Source organism: Mirounga angustirostris, unplaced genomic scaffold (assembly GCF_029215605.1).
Source record: "Mirounga angustirostris isolate CCGP_5_RB_7025 unplaced genomic scaffold, mMirAng1.0.hap1 SCAF_10, whole genome shotgun sequence".
Classification (NCBI taxonomy): domain Eukaryota; kingdom Metazoa; phylum Chordata; class Mammalia; order Carnivora; family Phocidae; genus Mirounga; species Mirounga angustirostris.
The window spans coordinates 120,791,872-120,810,295 of NW_026991718.1; the positions used below are offsets into that span (position 1 = coordinate 120,791,872).

The 18,424-nt window shown below is 48.7% G+C and overlaps 1 protein-coding gene and 1 non-coding gene across 2 annotated transcripts in view; one reads left to right on the top strand and one right to left on the bottom strand.

Moving 5' to 3' along the window:
- The window catches only part of PTPRT (protein tyrosine phosphatase receptor type T), a 748,756-nt gene that overhangs the window by 64,519 nt on the left and 665,813 nt on the right, over positions 1–18,424 (bottom strand). Inside the window, exon 15 of the mRNA XM_064571786.1 lies at positions 7,846–7,933. Within this exon, the coding sequence (XP_064427856.1) occupies positions 7,846–7,933 (88 nt within the window). The remainder of the gene's footprint in view (positions 1–7,845; positions 7,934–18,424) is intronic.
- Positions 15,618–15,739, top strand: LOC123852219 (small nucleolar RNA SNORA43). Its single transcript, XR_006792826.1, has one exon. It is a non-coding gene; the product is annotated as a small nucleolar RNA SNORA43 (small nucleolar RNA).

Below are 18,424 nucleotides of genomic sequence, written 5' to 3' on the forward strand. Positions count from 1 at the left end.
CACCATGACTAATTTCAAGCTACCAACATGGCATCAACTAGCTCACAAATTCCTGAAAATTTAACAATCTGTTCTTGCAAGCTGGTATGAATCAGCTCAGGACACCACTAACAGGGAACAAAGCCCACAATGCTTTGCATGATCTGATGGTTTGGGACCCACTTCCCAGTCTAGCCTCATGCTCCCCTCCCCAAATACTATGCTGAAACTATGCTCTTCTTTCAGTTGCTCAAATGCACAATGTCTGCTCTGACCACAGGGCCTTTGCACATGTACAGGAATACCCCCAACCCACCTCCACAAGTCTGGCAACATCTTATTCTTCAGGTCTCTGCTCCATGTTCCTTACTCAGGAAGTCTCCTGTGATCTCTCCACCTCAGACTCTGAGAGCTCCCTGTACTTTTCTTCAGAACTCTTAGAGCGGCTCTATTTCTGTGACTACCCGATTAACCTGTGGCTCCCCTTCACATCCTATTTAAGGAAGGGCATCCTATTTACTGAACTCCTCTACAGTGTGTGGCACATGGCAGGTACTCAATAATTATTTAATAAGTGAATTTGTATTTGTGTCTGAGAGGCTGAGAAAGGGCCAGGACCCCTTGCTTAATAGCCATACAGTTGATTTTAGGTAACCTGGCCTGGGACCCAAGGCTCTTTCCTCTACACAGAACTGGAAGGGTGTGCCTGGATCCTGTGCTCAAATACCCCCTTTCCCCATAGCTGATCCATTACCCCCCTGCAGACCCATTCTGTCCTGTCCCCAGATTGGCAGCCAGTTCTGCCTCTGTAGGAGAGACTAGGGGATCTGTAGACTCTGGAGGCAAGTGGGACATCTGTCGTACACTAATCACATCACCTGGGGCAAGTTCCTTACCTTACCTGAGTCTCACTTTATCCAACTATAGCATCTAAATCCTATCTACCTTTGCAGATGGACTGCAAGGATTAAAAGAGGTGAGATAGGAAGGCACCTGGTGTGTTGTCAGAAATCGAACTTAAGTATGTAAATTCGGTTTAATTATTATTCTAGATCAGTGGTTCTCAAAATGTAGTCCCTTGACTAATAGCATCAGCAAAGCCTGGGAGCTTGTCAGAAATGCAAATTCTTAAGTCCCAGCCCAGACCAGCTGAATCAGAAACTCCGGTGTGGGGCCCAGAAATATGTATTTTAACAAGCCCTCCAGGAGATGCTAATGCATACTCCAGTTTGAGTGTGCAGATCAATGTTCAATTATGTAGCATCAAAGTGCCCTTGTTATTCACTTCAATTTGTCTTGGGAAAGACCAAAAGATCCTTCTGGAACTGGGCCCTGAGACTAGATGCCCACCTTGCCTTAGGTGGTGAGGCAGAGGAATTTATCTGTGTGGAGTGCGTAGGATGGATGCCATGCCATTTGATTGTCATGGTAACCCTGTGAGGTAGGGTGTGTGTGTGTGTGTGTGTGTACCTTCTCACAGAGTGGTGGGATCCCTACTCCTCCTGAAACCTCAAGACCCGCTGCCCCCACACCCCTTCCATGCCAGTTCTGACTCCAACACTGCCCATCCCATTGTACCCACATCCCCATTCTGGAGGAGAGTGTTATTTCCTCTTGTGTGCCATTCTTTCTCTCCAAACAAACCACAACCTCTGCTCCCCTCCTCCCCCTGGAAAGGTAGCCCAACAAATGGGTCTTCTCAAGTGGAATCCACTTAAGAAGAGAATCACTTGAGAGAGTTGGGGCTGGGGAGAGACTATCACTTAGATATATGATGTGCTTTCTTCCTGTCTTCTGGGCACTCAGGAGGTTAAAGAAAAGGTACAATTTTTCAGAGAAAAGAGATTTGGCTCATTACAATGAACTATGGAGCTGAAATATCATTTCCTAGAAGGATTGGAAATGTTAATGCCATCATCTTGCACGAGTGGATAGGGAGGAGGCAGACAATTCCACTGAGTCTGCCTGGTACCTCATTGAAGCTAAAGGTCTGCACCTTCAATCTTGATTGAATTACTACTATCAAGAGAGAGGGTGGCTGGGAGGGGGAGAGGGAAAGAGCCCAGCAGGCTCTGTACCTCCTTGCTGTGCCCATTCTGTGCCGGCTGAGGTTGGGTGGCTCCCCTCTGCAGGGACCTACCTGGAGCCTTTGAGGGGGTGTAGAGGGGTTAGGCATAGAGGGGCAGAGTGCTGGGAGAAGTGAGAGGCACAGAGGACCACCTGATGCATTTACTGCTGCATCCTAAGCAGGCTGTCCAGCCCACACTCCACTAAGGGAACTTTCTGGAGAGGAGGAAGGTTTCTCATTCAGGTTCCTTTGGAAGCAGAATCTGAGACAAGGACTTGAGCGCAAGTAGTTGGTATGGGAGGTGATCCCCGGAAGTGGGAAGGGGAATGAGAAGGAGATGGAGAAAGGAAGGAATCTGGTAAGGGGTGTGTCGTCAAGCAAGCTACCACTGCAGACCACTGTGGCTTCATCCTGCTGAAAGCTCCAGTGGGTTTTTCTGCCTCAGGGGAGAGAGGCCAGGGTGCTCACACACCCACTCTCTTAGTCAATGGCTGAAGGCTGCTCCTGGGGATGGTTCATCTCTCGGCACTTCTGGCTTGCCCTGTAGGCAGGCAGAGAGGGCTCCAGTGGCCAGAACAAATCTTCTGAAGAACCAGGGCACTGACGACTTCTGTACTAAGACGCATGTGTAGGGTCCCACCCCCGCCTCAGAGACCCCAAAGGAGAAGGCAGACTGAGAGTCAGAAGCACTGGACAAGGTGTCTACTTTGTCATCCCAGGTCTGTCTTCCCAGGAACCAGCAGAGAAACCACTGTGAGAAAAGCCTCTGGGTTTGTTTTGAACCTGAGTTCCTCCCCCAGAAGTGAATCTGAAGAGCTCATCCCAGTCGGCCATTTGTTCTGAGGTTGGAGCCCTTAGCATGATGTGTCTTGATGCAGAAGGATTCCTTGCCAGGGTCACTTGGTACCCCAGCCGCTACAAGCCAGGAGGGCTGGGTGTGACCATCCTACAGACTTGCTGTGTGACCTGGGCCGGGGACTCTACATCTCTGGACCATTACTCCTCACCAGTGAACTCAGAGAGGCTGGACTAAGTCTCAGCTGGGTTTAAAAGTCTCTACACTGGATTTGGATTCAGTAGTAATTCATCTTAATTTGCCCTCTGTACACTGAGAGAGGAGAAACTGAGGGTCAGAGAGATGAAGTGACCTTGCCGAAGGTCATGCACCCAGTCAAGGGCAGAACTGAGACTAGAACCCGGCTCTGCCTGAGCCCATGTCCAGTATTCTAGTACACCCGGGCCCAGTGGACTAGGTCTGCAGATTCCCTTGTCCTCTGGCTTCGGGTTGGGTTTGGCCAATGGAAAGCCCCTGCAGGAACTGGACCAAAAGAGAATGTGACCAACGTATGCTTACTTCCTCAGCTCTTCACATCCCCCTCCTTGAGCGTCTCATCTGTTTCCTGCTGGGACCCTGACAGAGTTGATGAAACCTGCAACCTCTGCAATCACTTCCTCTCCTCGCTGTAACTTCTTCCCACCAGCCCAGGGAGCCCCCTCCAAAAGAACATCCACATGGGAACGCTGGGGTATTCTTGAAATTTCCCCTTGTCCACAGTCTCTGCCCCAGAGCTGCTTGAATGCAAAGAACTCTTTGTTCTGGATCTCCATTCACTTCCTTCCCTTTCATTTCCTTGTCATTCCACCCCTGGAAACCCCACTGTCTCTGCTACCAAATTCTAGACAGCCTCATTTGGAAGAAAGGGCTAATTTAACCAAGGTTTCTCTTTCATTGTTTCATTTGCAAGCAGTGCCTTCCCTCCTCCTCTTCCCCTTTAATCTTCTCTGTCTTCCTGGCCTGGGCCTTTGTCCTCCACTCCAGCCTCCCAGAGCTCCGGGTTCCTTAAGATGCTAATCACACCCAGTTTTCTTCTTGTGCCAAGAATATTTCTATTTATCAAGCCGCGACAGACTTTGCCTTTGGGAGGGACACATACAAGGACAGGAACACTTTCCATTCCTTGGGGCTGTCTCCCTTTTCCCTTTCTCATTTCAATTCTAGGAGTCTTTCTTTGCTTGGTTCCTCGGTATGTCTTCCAGGGTTTTTGAATGCACGGGTTGCCTGATCCTGTCTCCTTTTTAGGGAGTGCAGACCCACCCAGGCCGCAGTATCCTGTAGAATTACTGACCCTTCCGTGAGAAAGGAGATTCAGGTTTGTTCGAGCCTGTCAGGGTGGTAACGTTAGGTGTTTGAATTCCCTCTGCCTCCTTTGGGTTTTCCCAGAAGGAGATGCGAGAGGAGGATCCTGGTGCACATAGTTTATGCAGGAAGGGGGCACCAGCAGGAAGGGGGGCAGGGAGGCGGCCGAGAGAATGTAGCCCCCAAGGGAGAGTTTTCAAGCCCGTTCCTGTGGTGGGAAATGGCAGCCCAGGCCCTGATGGAACTCTGGAAAAGGTGAAGAACACACCCTCAGTGGGATGGGAAGGAGCTGGGCTATTTCATTGGCTAGGGAAAGACTGCCTTTTGCACAGAGTGTCTTGCCCCAGCTTGGGAGCAGGTCCTCAGGTGACAGGGCAGCACGAGGGGGAAGCAAGTGAGGTGTCCAGGGCATACACCTCAGTGAGGCGCTCGCTCTCAGGGTCATGCAGCCGAGCACAGCATCTCCTTGAATGTTGCACTCTGGGTGCCTGGCTCGCTCACCCTAGTCCCGGCGCAGGATGACAGACTGCCTGCTGGTTCCAAACACCAGGTGGTGAGGCCGTGGGGTGTGGGCGTGATGCATGCTGACAGCGTCTTCTGCACCCCCAGTGATGGAGTTCAATCCCTTTCATTGTTTTCCTTGCTACTTGGAATCCTGCCTTCCAAGACGCAGCTCTCACACGGGACAGGATGGTTCTCTTCCGGCCCTTTCCTGTGTCCTGTCTCTCTGCCCCCACTCAGGCTCAGTAGCTTCTTCCTACTGGCAAATCTTTGTGCCCCCTGTCATCCTGCTCCAGCTTACCTCCCTCCATGCTTCCTGAATATTCTCTCCTTTATTTGAGAAGCCAGAAGGGAGAGGTCCATGGCTGAAGCCCTTCGGGGTCTTGCAGAGAGTCTGCTTTCCAACATTAAGTTCCTATTTACTGAGCCCCAACCATATGCCAGGTTTGGGGACACAGAAGTACAGTCATCTTCCTGCTGTCACAGAGCATCTATTCCAGTGAGGAAAACAGGCAGTCAACAGATAGTCATCCAAATGCCTCTCAAATCACAATGATGATGAGGGTTAAGGAGAAGACATGCAGTGTGCCCAAGGAGTGAATAATGAGGTTTTGACCAAATTCGAAGGGCCTGGGGAATTCCCTGAAGAAGTGATGACCAAGAAGGATCTGAAGAATAAGTAGAACTTAGCAGAGCAAAGTGAGGCGGGAAGGGCACTCTGATAGAGTACACAGAGTGTGCAAAGGCCCTGTGGCATGAGTGAGCACAGAAAGCTCAAGGGACTGAATGAAGATCAGTGTGGCTTAATTGAGGAAACTGGGATGGAGAGGACACGATATGAAATGGGAGTGGAGAGGTGGCTGAGGGCCTTTGGATAAGGAGTGCTTAGAAATGCAGGAAAGCCATTTGAAGGGCTTTCAATAGGAAAATGACACGATCCAATTCCCATTTTGAGGATGTCCCTCTGGCTTCTGTCAGAGATCAGATAGGTGGAATTTGGGGTCAGATTAGATGTGCAGCAGTAGGAAGAAGGCTGGGCAGAGTCCAGGTGAGACCTGACAATGGCTTGGGCAAAGGTCCTGGATGCCAAGGATGAGCAGGGAAGTCTGGAAGACAGACAGCTTGGTGTGGCTTTTCATCCTTAGCCCCCACAGGCTTTTGCGTGGATACCTGGCCCAGGCTGGATATCCTTGTCTCTCAGGGAGGCAAAGGCTCTTCACTGTGCTCTAGTCATTTATCTTTTCTTATCTGCACAATGCCCTGGGAGGAAGACATCATTGTACCCAATTTACAGAGAGACGACTAAGGTTTGGTGTGATCACCTAAGGTCTCACAGACTATAATTTAGTGGCCCCTCTCTAAACTCACAATCTGAAAGGGGGAACGGACAAGTGGCCAGATATTTTAGGGAATGGTATGCACAGTGCTCGAGCAGAGGATGGTCAGAGTGAGCAGCTAACCTGTGCCCAGCACAGGAGCTTTGTGGGAGCAGAGACTGAGGGTCCAGCACAGGGCCTGGCTCAACGGAGGCCCATGAGTTATGGGTCTTAATAACACACTTCCTGATTGTTCGAGCATCTCTTTCCAACGCTTCACTTGCAATAAATCTTGCTGCCTGCATTACTGTCTTCCAAGAGACAAATTATAAATGTTTTCTGATTAGTTCTACCATTCATAGCCCATTCCTAAATCAGCACAGGAAACAGCTAAGCTAAAACTTCTGCCTCTTTCTTCCTTTGCAAGCTGCCTGTATCTTATGTTTTCTTCCTCCAAGTTTTTTTCTTAGGCAATGTCTAGACAGTTAAACAAAACAAAACACTGAACTATGCTAGAAATAATTTGTTATTCAAGGTCTTTTTTTCCCCTCTGTTTCTGGCTAGATGGGGTAATCCTGAGAACTGAGACCAGAAATGCAATGCACACAATTGGTGAGATGTCAAAAGGTCCAGGTTGAGTACACCATGGCAGACAAAGGCTGTTGTCAACTCTGTTCTAATCAGACCATGCGCTCAACATTCTGTATGAGGTAACTTTGTCCTCTCTGTATTTATGCTGCTTTGAAGGCTGTACATACCAATATTTGGCAGTGATGATACCGTGTGACCTCTCCTCTCTCCCTGCCTCATCATCTAGCACTGAATATTATGCACAGTCACACACAAATGTTGGCACTGTCCTTGTTCAGGCCTCACTGTCCCTCGCTGGGACCACTGCAGTAGCCTCCTGACCAGTCCCTCTGCCTCCGATCTCTCACACTCTAATCCACCCTCCCAATCAGCTACCCTAGTGATCTTTCAAAACTGGACATCTGATCATGCCCATCCCCCCACCAACCCAGTTTATCCCATGTCCCCAGATGGGTAGTCAGTGATTTCTGGTTAAAAGAAGGTGGAATTGGGGTGCCTGAGTGGCTCAGTCATTAAGCGTCTGCCTTCGGCTTGGGTCATGATCCCAGGGTCCTGGGCTCAAGCCCCGCATTGGGCTCCCTGCTCAGTGGGAAGCCTGCTTCTCCCTCTCCCACACCCCCTGCTTGCGTTCCCTCTCTCGCTGTGTCTCTCTCTGTCAAATAAATAAATAAAATCTTCAAAAAAATAAAAGGTGAAATTATATATCTGTACTGATCTTCAGGGACCACGAGAAACTAACTCTATGGCCAAGAGTAATGGTGCCAAGCACTGGGCAAAGGTTCATGTACCTTTTTAAAATAACCCTGTCTTTGTTGTTTGTGTCATTTCCGAGGGAAGAAACTGAAGCTTAGAGAGGTCAGGTAACTTGCCCAGGGCCCCATAGCTGGGATGGAAGCCCAGGCAGTCTGACTCCACAGGGCTCAAACCGCTCCGCTTCACTGCCTTCATCAAACCACGTATGAGCGGTGATTACAGGAATGTTAAAGCTCGTTGTCGAGCAAAAGGCAATGACCTTGCATGCCTCCCCAATCTCAGTACAAAACATGTTTTCCTCCTGCAGGCTCAGGGCCACCAAGTGTCTTGGCCAACGCAGGGCCTGCGTGGCAGACACTCACCTTACAACAGCCACCACCCTAGCAGTGGGGGCCGGCAGAAGTCATGATGCCTTAAACCCTGTCCCTTGTGTGACCAGAGTTGCCTTGGGCTCCTCTGGGCCCTGAGCTGGCTGCTCCCCAAACCCTCAGGGCTCTTACAGGAGATGATGTTTCCGTATCGATTCTTATTGCGGTTTTCATCCTCTTTGGCTGTGTCCCACGAAGCTGTCTGCCCCTCTGGTAAGGCCTAAAAGAGGAAGAATAGAGTGGTTAGAACGGCCTGAGATAGGGGCTTTCTCCATGTGTAGATGAGCTGGGGTGTGTGTGGGGGGGATCAGATCCACTGGGATGGGTCACTCAGTATAAAGGGCTCCGCGTTCTTGGATGTGGCCTGGGGAGAACGTAGACTTGGCCCCTTCGTGGACTTATCCACTCGTTCATTGACTCAAATGTCATTGATGCCTTCTGTGTGTCCAGAGTCCAAATCTGGCCCAGTACGGGACTCATTTGCTCATTAACTCATTCATTCATTTGACGGGTATTTATTGAGTCCCTAATATGTATTCGGCGCTGTTGTAGGTACTCAGGATACAGAGAAATAGGCAAAGTCCCCTTTGAGCTTCCAGTCAACGGGGCGACGCCGCAAGTAAAAGAGAAAACATATATAATTTCAGATTGTGGAAAGTGCTATGAAGAAAATTAATCAGGGAGAAGGGACAGTGATGGAGGATGAGAATTTCTTCAGATTATACAGTCTGGGAGGGCTTCTCTGAGAAGGGAACAGTTAACCTATCTCCTTAATCATGTGAAAAAGCCAGTTGTGCTAAAAGCAGGACATGCTTTCCAGGCAGAGGGAAGAGCAGGTGCAAAAGAGGTAACCAAATGACCGTATTCAAGGGTGAGGCAGGGAGAGCAGTGGTGAGAGCATCTGGGTGGGCTGGGACAGTTCAGGCTCTGTAAGGTATTGTGGTCACTGGTAACGAGTTGGATATGATATCATTCTAAGTGAGACGGAAAGCCTTTGGAGGGTTTTGAGCAGTGCAGTTAGCTGATCTGATTTAGGTTTTACATTCTGGCTCATGTTTGGGATGCAGGCTCTTAGGAGGCCCGGGGAGGAAGCAGGGAGATCAGTTAGGAAGCTGTTGCAATAGTCCAGGTAAGAGATGAGGGCACCTTGGCCCCTTTTCCAGGATGGTGGCAGTAGATGTAGTGAGAAGTGATTATTTTCAGGATGTTCAGTTGAATACTGTAGATTTTGGTTCCCTCAGAAGCAGACTTGGAAACAAGGATTTGAATATGAGATCTTCTTTGGAGGCAATCCTAAGGAGCATGGGTGGGAGAGTGGGGGAAATGACACAAACACGGGAAGGAAGTCAGTCCAAGTATCTCAGTGAGCAAGTCAGCACCGTGTACACCTGGGGTTTAATCTCACCAGCCCACCACGTGTTGGGGTATTTACCCACAAATTCCCATTGACCATTGGTTGAGGACAATGCTTAGGAAATCCCTTGGCATTTCTGCCATGCTCTGCAGGTAAGCTGTGCATATTCTCTAAGAAAGTCCTTGGGCAACAAGCCACAGGTGTTTCTAGGTGGCTGGCATTGGGTGAGCGTGCATGGGAACATGAATGTAGAGGGGACAGAGGCAGGCCAACACATCTGCTGTAGGTGTGGACTATGAAGGAAAGAGGGATGAAGGCTGGCTCCTAGACTGTTGGCTTGAAGAAGTGAGTGGAGAGCCGTGGCATTTGCTGAGATGGAGAAGAAATACAAGGGGAGAGAGACCGGAGAGGCAGGAATTATGTGTTGTGTTCTGGGCACATTGAGTGCTTAGAACAGCGCCTGGCCCTTGCTGAGTGCTGTGTGCTTCTTGCCATGTCCCACACAGTGAGAACAGTGTAGCAGGGGCCATGTTTGAGATGACTAGTCGACATCCATGCTGAGTATGAAGTTGGACACAGAAGCTCACAGTCAGAGCTGGGGGAAGGGGTGGGAGTCATCAACCCAAGAGGAGACAGACAAGTCCACAACCATGTGGAACGATTAACAGGGTTATGAGCCAAGAGCTATGGAAACACAGGGGCAGGTGAAGTTGCTTCTCTCACAGAGAACGAAGATGGGCATTCAGGGGAGCAGGAACAGCTGTAGGAAAGCTCCAGAAGCATGAAGACCTGGCCACATTTTGATTACTGTTTCCACCCTGCACCCTGTGGCGTGGGCTGAATGCCCTGCTTGTGGGCCCTGCACTGCTTCTGAGGCTGGACCTGCAATACCTTCAGTCTACACAGCTCCCTGTCTGCAGCTCAGGGGAAAGGAGCATCCACTCACCTTATTACACTGGCCTTGCCTTTTCCCATCCATCCCTTACTAGGTTCAGCCCCAATAAGCAGTCCATAAGCCAAACAGTCAGAAATTCCATCAGTGGGCTGTGTTTCATAGGCAGGCAGCACCACTGCCTGAGAAAAGCCCAGCTCATGCACAGTACCCCCTTTCTTGCTTCCAGTCTCCCATGTGTTAAGCCAACCTGAGTGGATCTTCTAGAGAAGAGGTAGGCACACTTTCTGTAATGGGTCAGAGACTGGGCAGCATGGGCTTTGTAGGCCAAGTACTCCATGCTGCGGCCACTCAAACTCTGGTTGCAGAGTGAACGCAGTGACAGACAAAAGGCAAACAAATGGGCATGGCTATGTTCTGATGAAACTTTATTTACGAAAACAGGTGTTGGGTTGGATTTAGCCTGTGGATGCACTCTGCCGACCTTTTTTCTAGAAGCGTGACCATGATCCTCAACTCTGCAGTGGTTGGGTAGGTAGAACTAGTCCTCATTCTGCGACCTCGCCATTCTAGATGGAATGGAGATGGGGTGGGAGGCCCTTGCCTGAGCTGCCTGGCTAAGCTGTGTTCCCCAACCTCGCTTTCCCCAGGGTTTCAGAAGGGGGTACTAGATTGTCTTCCCAATCTCTGCCCTAAATCTGAGTGTGACAAAAATGCCACGGAGAGAGGAAAGTGCTTACTTTTCAAACGGAGGGCCTGTCTCTCCTTTTTCTCCTGGTCCTCTTCCTCCTCCTTCCTCCTCATTACAAATGACCATCTCCCTGCACCCCCCTTGCCACTTGTGTAGGACAGCTCTTGATTGCAAATGGTTCTTGCTTTTTACATGCAACTCTTGGAACTCAGACTCCAGCCTGGGGCCTCATTCTCCTGGCCAGGCCCGCTAGCACCAGCTGTTGGCAGACAACTGCCGAGCCCACATAGTCCTGGCTCTCCGCAATGGTGGGCTGTGACTGTCTCACAGGTAACACTGGACTTCTCAAGGTTTAAGCCCACTCTGGGGATGGATGTTCTGCCTGAAACTCTCTGTGATAAAAGCCAACTGTTCATTCCATTATATCCACCCCAAAGTGGTATGAAACCAAGAATAGGACGCTCCAAATATTTTCATAATTATTTTTGGGGAAAAAGTCTGTTGAGTACCTACCATGGGCTAGGGTTTCAGTTATAATTCGCTGAGAGTTTTGTTATGGCTGTACATTAGAATCATCTGATGGAAGCTTTAAAACTCCCAAAGCCACGGCCCTATTAAGTTCAGTCAGACTCTCTGGGGATGGGACGCAGGCCATCGGCAGGGTTTAAACTCCCTGGGTGATTCTAATGCACAGCCACAGTTCTTGCAAATAGTGAATTTATCCGGAGAAACACTTTCCCATGAGTCTCCTCACTGGTTTCTCTTGCTTTGGTTTTGTCCCCTCCAATCCATTCTCAACTGTAATCAGAGAGATCTTTCTAAAATGTGAATAGGACCCAGTTACTCCCCTTGCCATTATCTTCAGGATAAATTCTAGTCTTTAATTCAAGGTCCCTAATGACTTCACCCTACATGCCCCTCCAGCCTCATTTCTTGCCCTTATATTAATATTCCAAAGATAAGGAACTAAACGTAAGGCCCACAGACAATGTCAGGTGTTTCAAACTTCTGAGACTGACTTTATATATGCTGTTCCCTCTGCCTGAAATTCTCTTTCACCTGAGTCTGCCTGGAAGACTCCTACATACCCTTTAAAACCCATTTCAAGCATCTTCTGTTTTGTGCAAACTTCCCTGCTAACCCTCCCACCACTCCATTTCATCCCCAGCTAGTCGGTCACTTCTATTATTAGATGGACTCCTTTATATCTAATAATTTGAAAGTCTTGTCTCCCAACTTGATGATGGGCTACTCCAGGAAAAGGGCAGCATCTTATTCATGTCTGTCTCTCCAGAGCCCAATACTGGCCTATACTTCATATGTACCTGAATCCCCTTTATTTTTTATTTATTTATTTATTTTTTAAGATTTTATTTATTTATTTGACAGAGAGAGACAGCGAGAGAGGGAACACAAGCAGGGGGAGTGGGAGAGGGAGAAGCAGGCCTCCCACGGAGCAGGGAGCCCGATGCGGGGCTTGATCCCAGGACCCTGGGATCATGACCCGAGCCAAAGGCAGATGCTCAACGACTGAGCCACCCAGGCGCCCCCTGAATCCCCTTTAGAATAAATGAATGGATTGGACAGACGGTTGAAAATATTAGTGGGTAAGGTGGCTTCTGTGCAGTCTCTTTAATCTCAGAGGTGTATGTGACCTTGAAAATTATCTGGTTGTGTTCCCTTCCACAGTGGCCTTCTGGGCAGTGGACAAGCTGATCCATAGCATCTGCTACTTGGATACCCTCAGTGACAGAGAGCTCACTACCCCCACAATGTTTCCTGTCTCACTTATGGACAGTGTTCTGCCTCTATGCACTTTGCCTTTGCCCTATGCTATGGGGGACCCACAGAATTAGCATGCACCACACGTGTTGCAACACTGCAGAGATTTGATGAAGATCGCTGTCCACCCCCAGAGTCCTTAAATGGCACAGTTTGGGAGCTGTCTCAACATCCAGACCATACCCTTCAGGAGGCACCCAGCATGCTGATATCCTTTGAAAAATCTTAAGATAAACAAAGCAGCTGTGATAAGTGGCCCTTCTTTGGGAAACCACATGAGCCCCTGATGCAGCCCTGGGAGTCTCTGCGTCCCTGGGTGGGGCTGGGGAGAGGAGGTGTGAGCCTGGGCTGGGATGCTGCTGACCAAGGTAGAGGAGGCAAGGCCTAACAGAGCCACCTAGGAGGGAGCAGTAATGACCCCCCAGTTGGCAGACTTTGATCACATATCCATTTCCCTTTTTAGGGAGCTGCAATGTAATAGGGGATAATCTCTTGAAGGAAGAAAAAAATACGAAGGGGTAAAAGTATGAAAGGGAGACTCATCTCCATCTTCAAAGTGAGGCAGCCAAGGGGCATTATTTTTACATTAGCGGCTAGTTACAGTAGATTGACCAGGGAATGGCGGTGGTCATTAGGAGCTAATCACATTCTTTTCAAACCAAAATTGCCAGCTCATTATATTCATCCATTATCAATCTCCGCTTTCCTCTTCTCATTCTCTTCTCCCGAGAATGCAAGCTCTATTTTTACACTCTCCTCTGAGTGTGGAAATGTTTTCTACTCTTCAACAGTGTTGCTTTTCTAAGGCAATCATTTGTGGATGTCCTAAAGGATGCATTTGGGGATGTCCTCATCCCTGGAGGTCTGAGCTGTGGTATTCACAGAATCCTCAAAAGTCAGACCTGGAAGGATCTTCTGAGAAAACCACTGCTTCACTACAGAGATCGACAAAGTGAGGTCTAGAAACAGGCAATGACTTGCCTAAGAACACAAGCTGAGTGAATCCATCTTCCTTCCGCTCCTCCTCCCTCCTTCCCATCCTCCTCTCTCCCTCCCTTCCATGGCAACTATCTGGGTGCTAGGCACTGTGTTAGGTCCTAGAAATAATAGCAATGGATGTGGCACACAAGATCTCAGGAACTTAGCTCTAGTTGTGGGAAGGTACAAACAATAAATAGACAAGATAATTACTGTTTATAAACCAGTATATCCCAGTGCTGTAAAGGCAATAAATAAGGTGTCAGCATAGACAATGCGTGGGAACAAGGGACTGCTTCAGGTAGAGTGGAGTGCGCAGGACCTTTTGAAAAGGTGACATTTGAGAAGGAAAGTGGTAGTTGGCCTGGCACCCACAGCCGGACCCCGTGTCTTACTGTTGAACATAAACAATCTCACAGAATGCCAACATCAGACGAGGCTCCTCTGAGACAAGGATGGGGCAAGGCATTAACATGACCACTGCGTAGTCCTAACTAAACACAGAAACAGTATGAATATTGTCCAAGCCAAAAAAAATATAACCAAACCTCCCCCTATCCTGGCTAAGAGGAGTGACCACTGTTCCTTTGCCACTTACAGCTTTAGCCTCTGTCCGGTGTCCCCTTATTACAGCTAGCTTCATTAAGGGGACCTTACCACTGCCTAACGATGCCCATTCCAGAACAAAGCCCCATATCACCCAACATAGCCCACAGCCTCGGAGCCCCTTCTCACGTCCTCTTTCTGAGATGTCCTGCAGTATTTAAACCTGGCTTGCTCCACTCCAGGTGTGTTCCTATGTGTTTCTCATTGACGCATTTGGGCTGAACACTAAATGATGAGCAGAAGCCAGCCATGGCAAGAGCTGGGGGAAGAATATTCCAGGGCTGAGAGAAGAGCAAGTGCAGAGGTGCTGAGGTGGAATGAGCTCTGTGTGTTCTGGAGCTTGAAGTGGGGGTGCTCTCTGGGGTCTAGAGAATAAGAGCAAGCAAGCGACGCATAATGTGGATGGGAGGGTGTGGTGAGCAATGGCAGTTGGTGAACCACCACGAAGAATATGAGTTTTATTCTATGTCAGTGAACATGCTTTGGATGTGCTTTCAGATGAGGAGGCTGAGCCAGTACCAGCAGCATGGTAAGTGGCTTGGAGCTCTTGCCTCGTGAACCCTCCCTTCATCCTTGCTGCCAGGGTTCATAGACTTGAGGATAAAATTCTGATCTGGCGCCTAGTCCAGACTAATCCTCCCTGTGACTGCGACCCACCCATTCACCCATCCAGCCTCGCTCCCAGCCACGGAGCTCAGTAAGCCAGACACTCCATGTACCTAGAGAGACCCCGGTGGGGGTCACAGGCTTTTCAGGCCCTGCTGTGCTGAGTCAGTCCATAGGACTGTGCAGCCTCCCTCAGTTTCCCCACTTACTACTTTAGTTCCCTACTCTAACCCAGAATTGCTCCTGATGCTTAACTGCTTCCTTCGACCTGTTGGTTTGGCTCTCCTGAGAGAGGAGGGTCCTTTCTGAAGCTTGCCATCCTTCTTTGCACACTATTCTTTGTACCTAAGCCTCTTCTTTCACTTGTGCCCAAATAGTGAAACATCAGAGCACAGAGCTTCGAAGAGAGACGCACCTGCAGTCCAAGGCTGAGCGCGTCCTGGTCCATTTCATTTCCCTGTTCACCCCCTATCCTCGGCCGATTTTGCCAGTTATGATGCCCCTCTTACTCCCTTTGATTTGACTGTATCCTTGGGGACAACTGGCTATGATATGCCCTGGGGTGCAGCACAACCAGGCCCAGGGAAGGCTGACGAGGCACTTCCTGGCCACTGCCTCAGGGCACAGCCGAGGGCTACTCCCTCCATGAGCAGTCCTGCCCTCCAGGACTTCCCCATGACCCTGCCCACCTCGGCATTCTCTTGAGGCAGGCAAGACTCCAGAGAGTCCCCGCCAAGGAGGCACTCTGTCCCCTGGGTCTTTCATTCATTTTTCTTGTCAAGAATACCTCTTGCCCACCAATGGTGCCTATGAGTCAGGGAAAAGGCAGGGCTTTGCAAAAGGCAGACTAGACTAGAGAGGGGATATTTTGTCACTCCAAGTCTCAATGGACTTTTCTGGAAATTAAGTCAATAAAACGCCCTTCCCAGCCCTGCCTGTTTCTGAGCCTGGCCTGCAGGGTGGGTGGGGGGTGGGGACAGCTGCTCTGCGGATGTTGGGTCGGCTCGCTCCCGATCCAGCTGCCGTACCTGAGATGTGGAGGCACAGAGGAAGTGGCTATTTCTATGCTCAGTGCTTAAAATAGTGAGCACTAAGAATGGTTTATAGCCTACCATGCTAAAAAGAAAAAAATGCACCCTTCAGGTTAGGGGTGGGGCAAGGGTTTGACCTTATGGGGCAGCGCGGGGAATTTTTTGCCAGTGGAACTCTTATGTTTCTTGGGGTTTATGTGATTCTATGCATTTGTTAAAACTTATGGAACTGTATACCTCTGCCCCCCCCAAATGGATCTGATAGCATGTAAATTAAAAAAAAATGAAAAACAAATACACCCCATGGAGTTTGGTGATGATTAGGGACTACCCGAGTAACTGTAGTGGGCTCCTCACCCCATGCCTAGTGCACAGGTGTTTGGAAACTCTTCCATCCCAGTCTTGCCTAAGGATGTGCTCTCGAGCACCCGTGGCTTACTTCTGGAATTCACTTTCTGCCTCCCCTTGATCACAAACATCCAGTTTATTGTCGTAAGACCAAAGATGGGGGCTCCTTGCCACATCCACCCTGGTTTCCCTTGACCAAAGGGCTCTCCGGGATATAGGATTTTCATTTTAATACTGGGGCCATCCCGGACAAACCAGGACAAATCATTCACCCTAGAAACAGGTAAGACCGAATATTCAAGAAATGAGAGTTTCGTGGAGCTGTTGGAAGCTAAAGGTCTGGTCTCCACGGAGGTCCATGAGTTCAGTCAGCACCCACATTTCCTGAAGTCCATGGCTAGCTGGTGGATGGGAAGGGCCACCGTGGATAGCTGTGTTGGTTGTGCACAATGCAAGAGTGCCATGTCTGAGGGAGCATCACACATCTGGTAGACATGATACATTTCTGTATATATTACAAACAAGCATCTCGAGACAGGTGCGCCTTTTGCTCTTTCACCCTAAGGAGCTGTAGGAGCTCGTGGTGGCCCCGGCAGAGCCCAGGCTTGCAACAAACGCCTCTTTCTGTGCTGAAGAGCCCATGCCTTAGGGATTATAAATGTGGATTGAGAAGGCAGGAGAGGATGACTAATGACATCTACTCAGAGTGGCATCAGGAGAGCAAATATTATTGCGACCATGTCACTAAACAGACGGTAATTTATGAGTTCTGCTGGGGAAGCTGAGTAGAAAATCAGACGGCAGTGAAATGGGGGATTTGTCTGTGACAGGAGCTCTGATCAAGGTGGAAGAGTTGAGTGCGTATCTGTGTGTAGAGTCACAAAGCACCATTTAAAAAGCCCCCATTAGGGTGCCTGGGTGGCTCAGATGGTTAAGCGTCTGCCTTCGGCTCAGGTCATGATCTCAGGGTCCTGGGATCGAGTCCCGCATCGGGCTTCCTGCTCCTTGGGAGCCTGCTTCTCCCTCTGCCTCTCTCTCTCTGTCTCTCATGAATAAATAAATAAAATCTTTAAAAAAAAAAAAATAAAAAGCCCCCATTAAAAGCTACAAGGTTTCTTTTAAAAACAAATTTTAGGACCATGGTTCTCAAATTTTGGTAGTCATTCAAATTTCCTAGGCAATTTGGCCAAATGCAGAGGCCTGGGCCCTGTCCCGTCTCAATGCACCTGCATCTTAATGTTCTCTCCTAACTTTCCAGGTGATTCTGACACGTCACAGTTTGAGAACCACTGTCTTAGGCAGTAAGGTAAATGGAAACAGCAGATTCCTGGGGAAGAGTCAACTTAAATTTTAAGGCAGATACTTGGTGCTCCTACAGAGACAGCCCAGAGATGTGAGAGTCTTTCTACGTTGGTGTCTTTCTTTAAGAAATACTGCCTTTTTCTCTCTCTCAACAAATAAAATCTTAAAAAAAGGTGGGGGGGGGGCAGTCTGCTTCTCTCTCTGCCTTTCCTCCTGGCTTGTGCTTTCTTGCTCACTATCTCTCAAGTAAATAAATAAAATCTTAAAAAAAGAAATACTGCCTTTTTTTTTTTTTAACCTGGATCGAACTATTCTTAATCACAAAGATTTTTGCCAGCACTTTGTAATTCAATGAAGTTGATATTTAGTATTTATATATTATTTTGCAGATGGTTGGGAGAAGAGAAAGGAGTAAGATTCTGCCTCTGCCCTCATGAAGCCTACTGTCTCCTGGGGAAGCTCACACAAGGGTACCTCTTTTCCTCCCAGCTCTGAGCCCATGATCTGGGGGATGCCTGCATCCCATTCTAGGCTACTGACTTGTGGTCCCCTCCATACACCGTCTCCATCTTTGTGCATGAGCTTCTGGGTGGCTGTCTCTGGGCCAACAGCTCTTTCTTGAAACAAAGTCAGCCACAGTGAAGGGAGGGATATTAAAAGCCATCACTATTGCCTTGTTAACTTTATCCAGGAAAATGGCAAGAGGTGCAAAATTCCTCTTTATCTCCCCAACTGGTTTCATTTTTATTTCTCTTTTCACGGGCAGGAATCTTTGTTTCTCTTCCAAGAAGTGGTTCGCAACATTTCAATTCTTTCATGTTTCCAAGCCCTGCACACCATGGTTCCCTCGGCCACACATGCTTTTCCTCCACTCAGCCTTCTTCTACTTTTCTTCAACTCAGTATCTCATCTTTTGTGAAGGTTCTGATTGATCTTGGCAGTAATAACTGACAAAAAGCAAAAATAAACACCACCACATTGATCCTGGGCTGGCCTTACCCATGTGCTGCAAAGCATTTTAAACTGGGGTTTGTTATGTAAGTACAAGGTGTAGTAAGACCATGATCTTCCTTTAAAGTAGGGTCTTCAATTCCTTTATTGAGCTTTCTAAGTATCTCCAG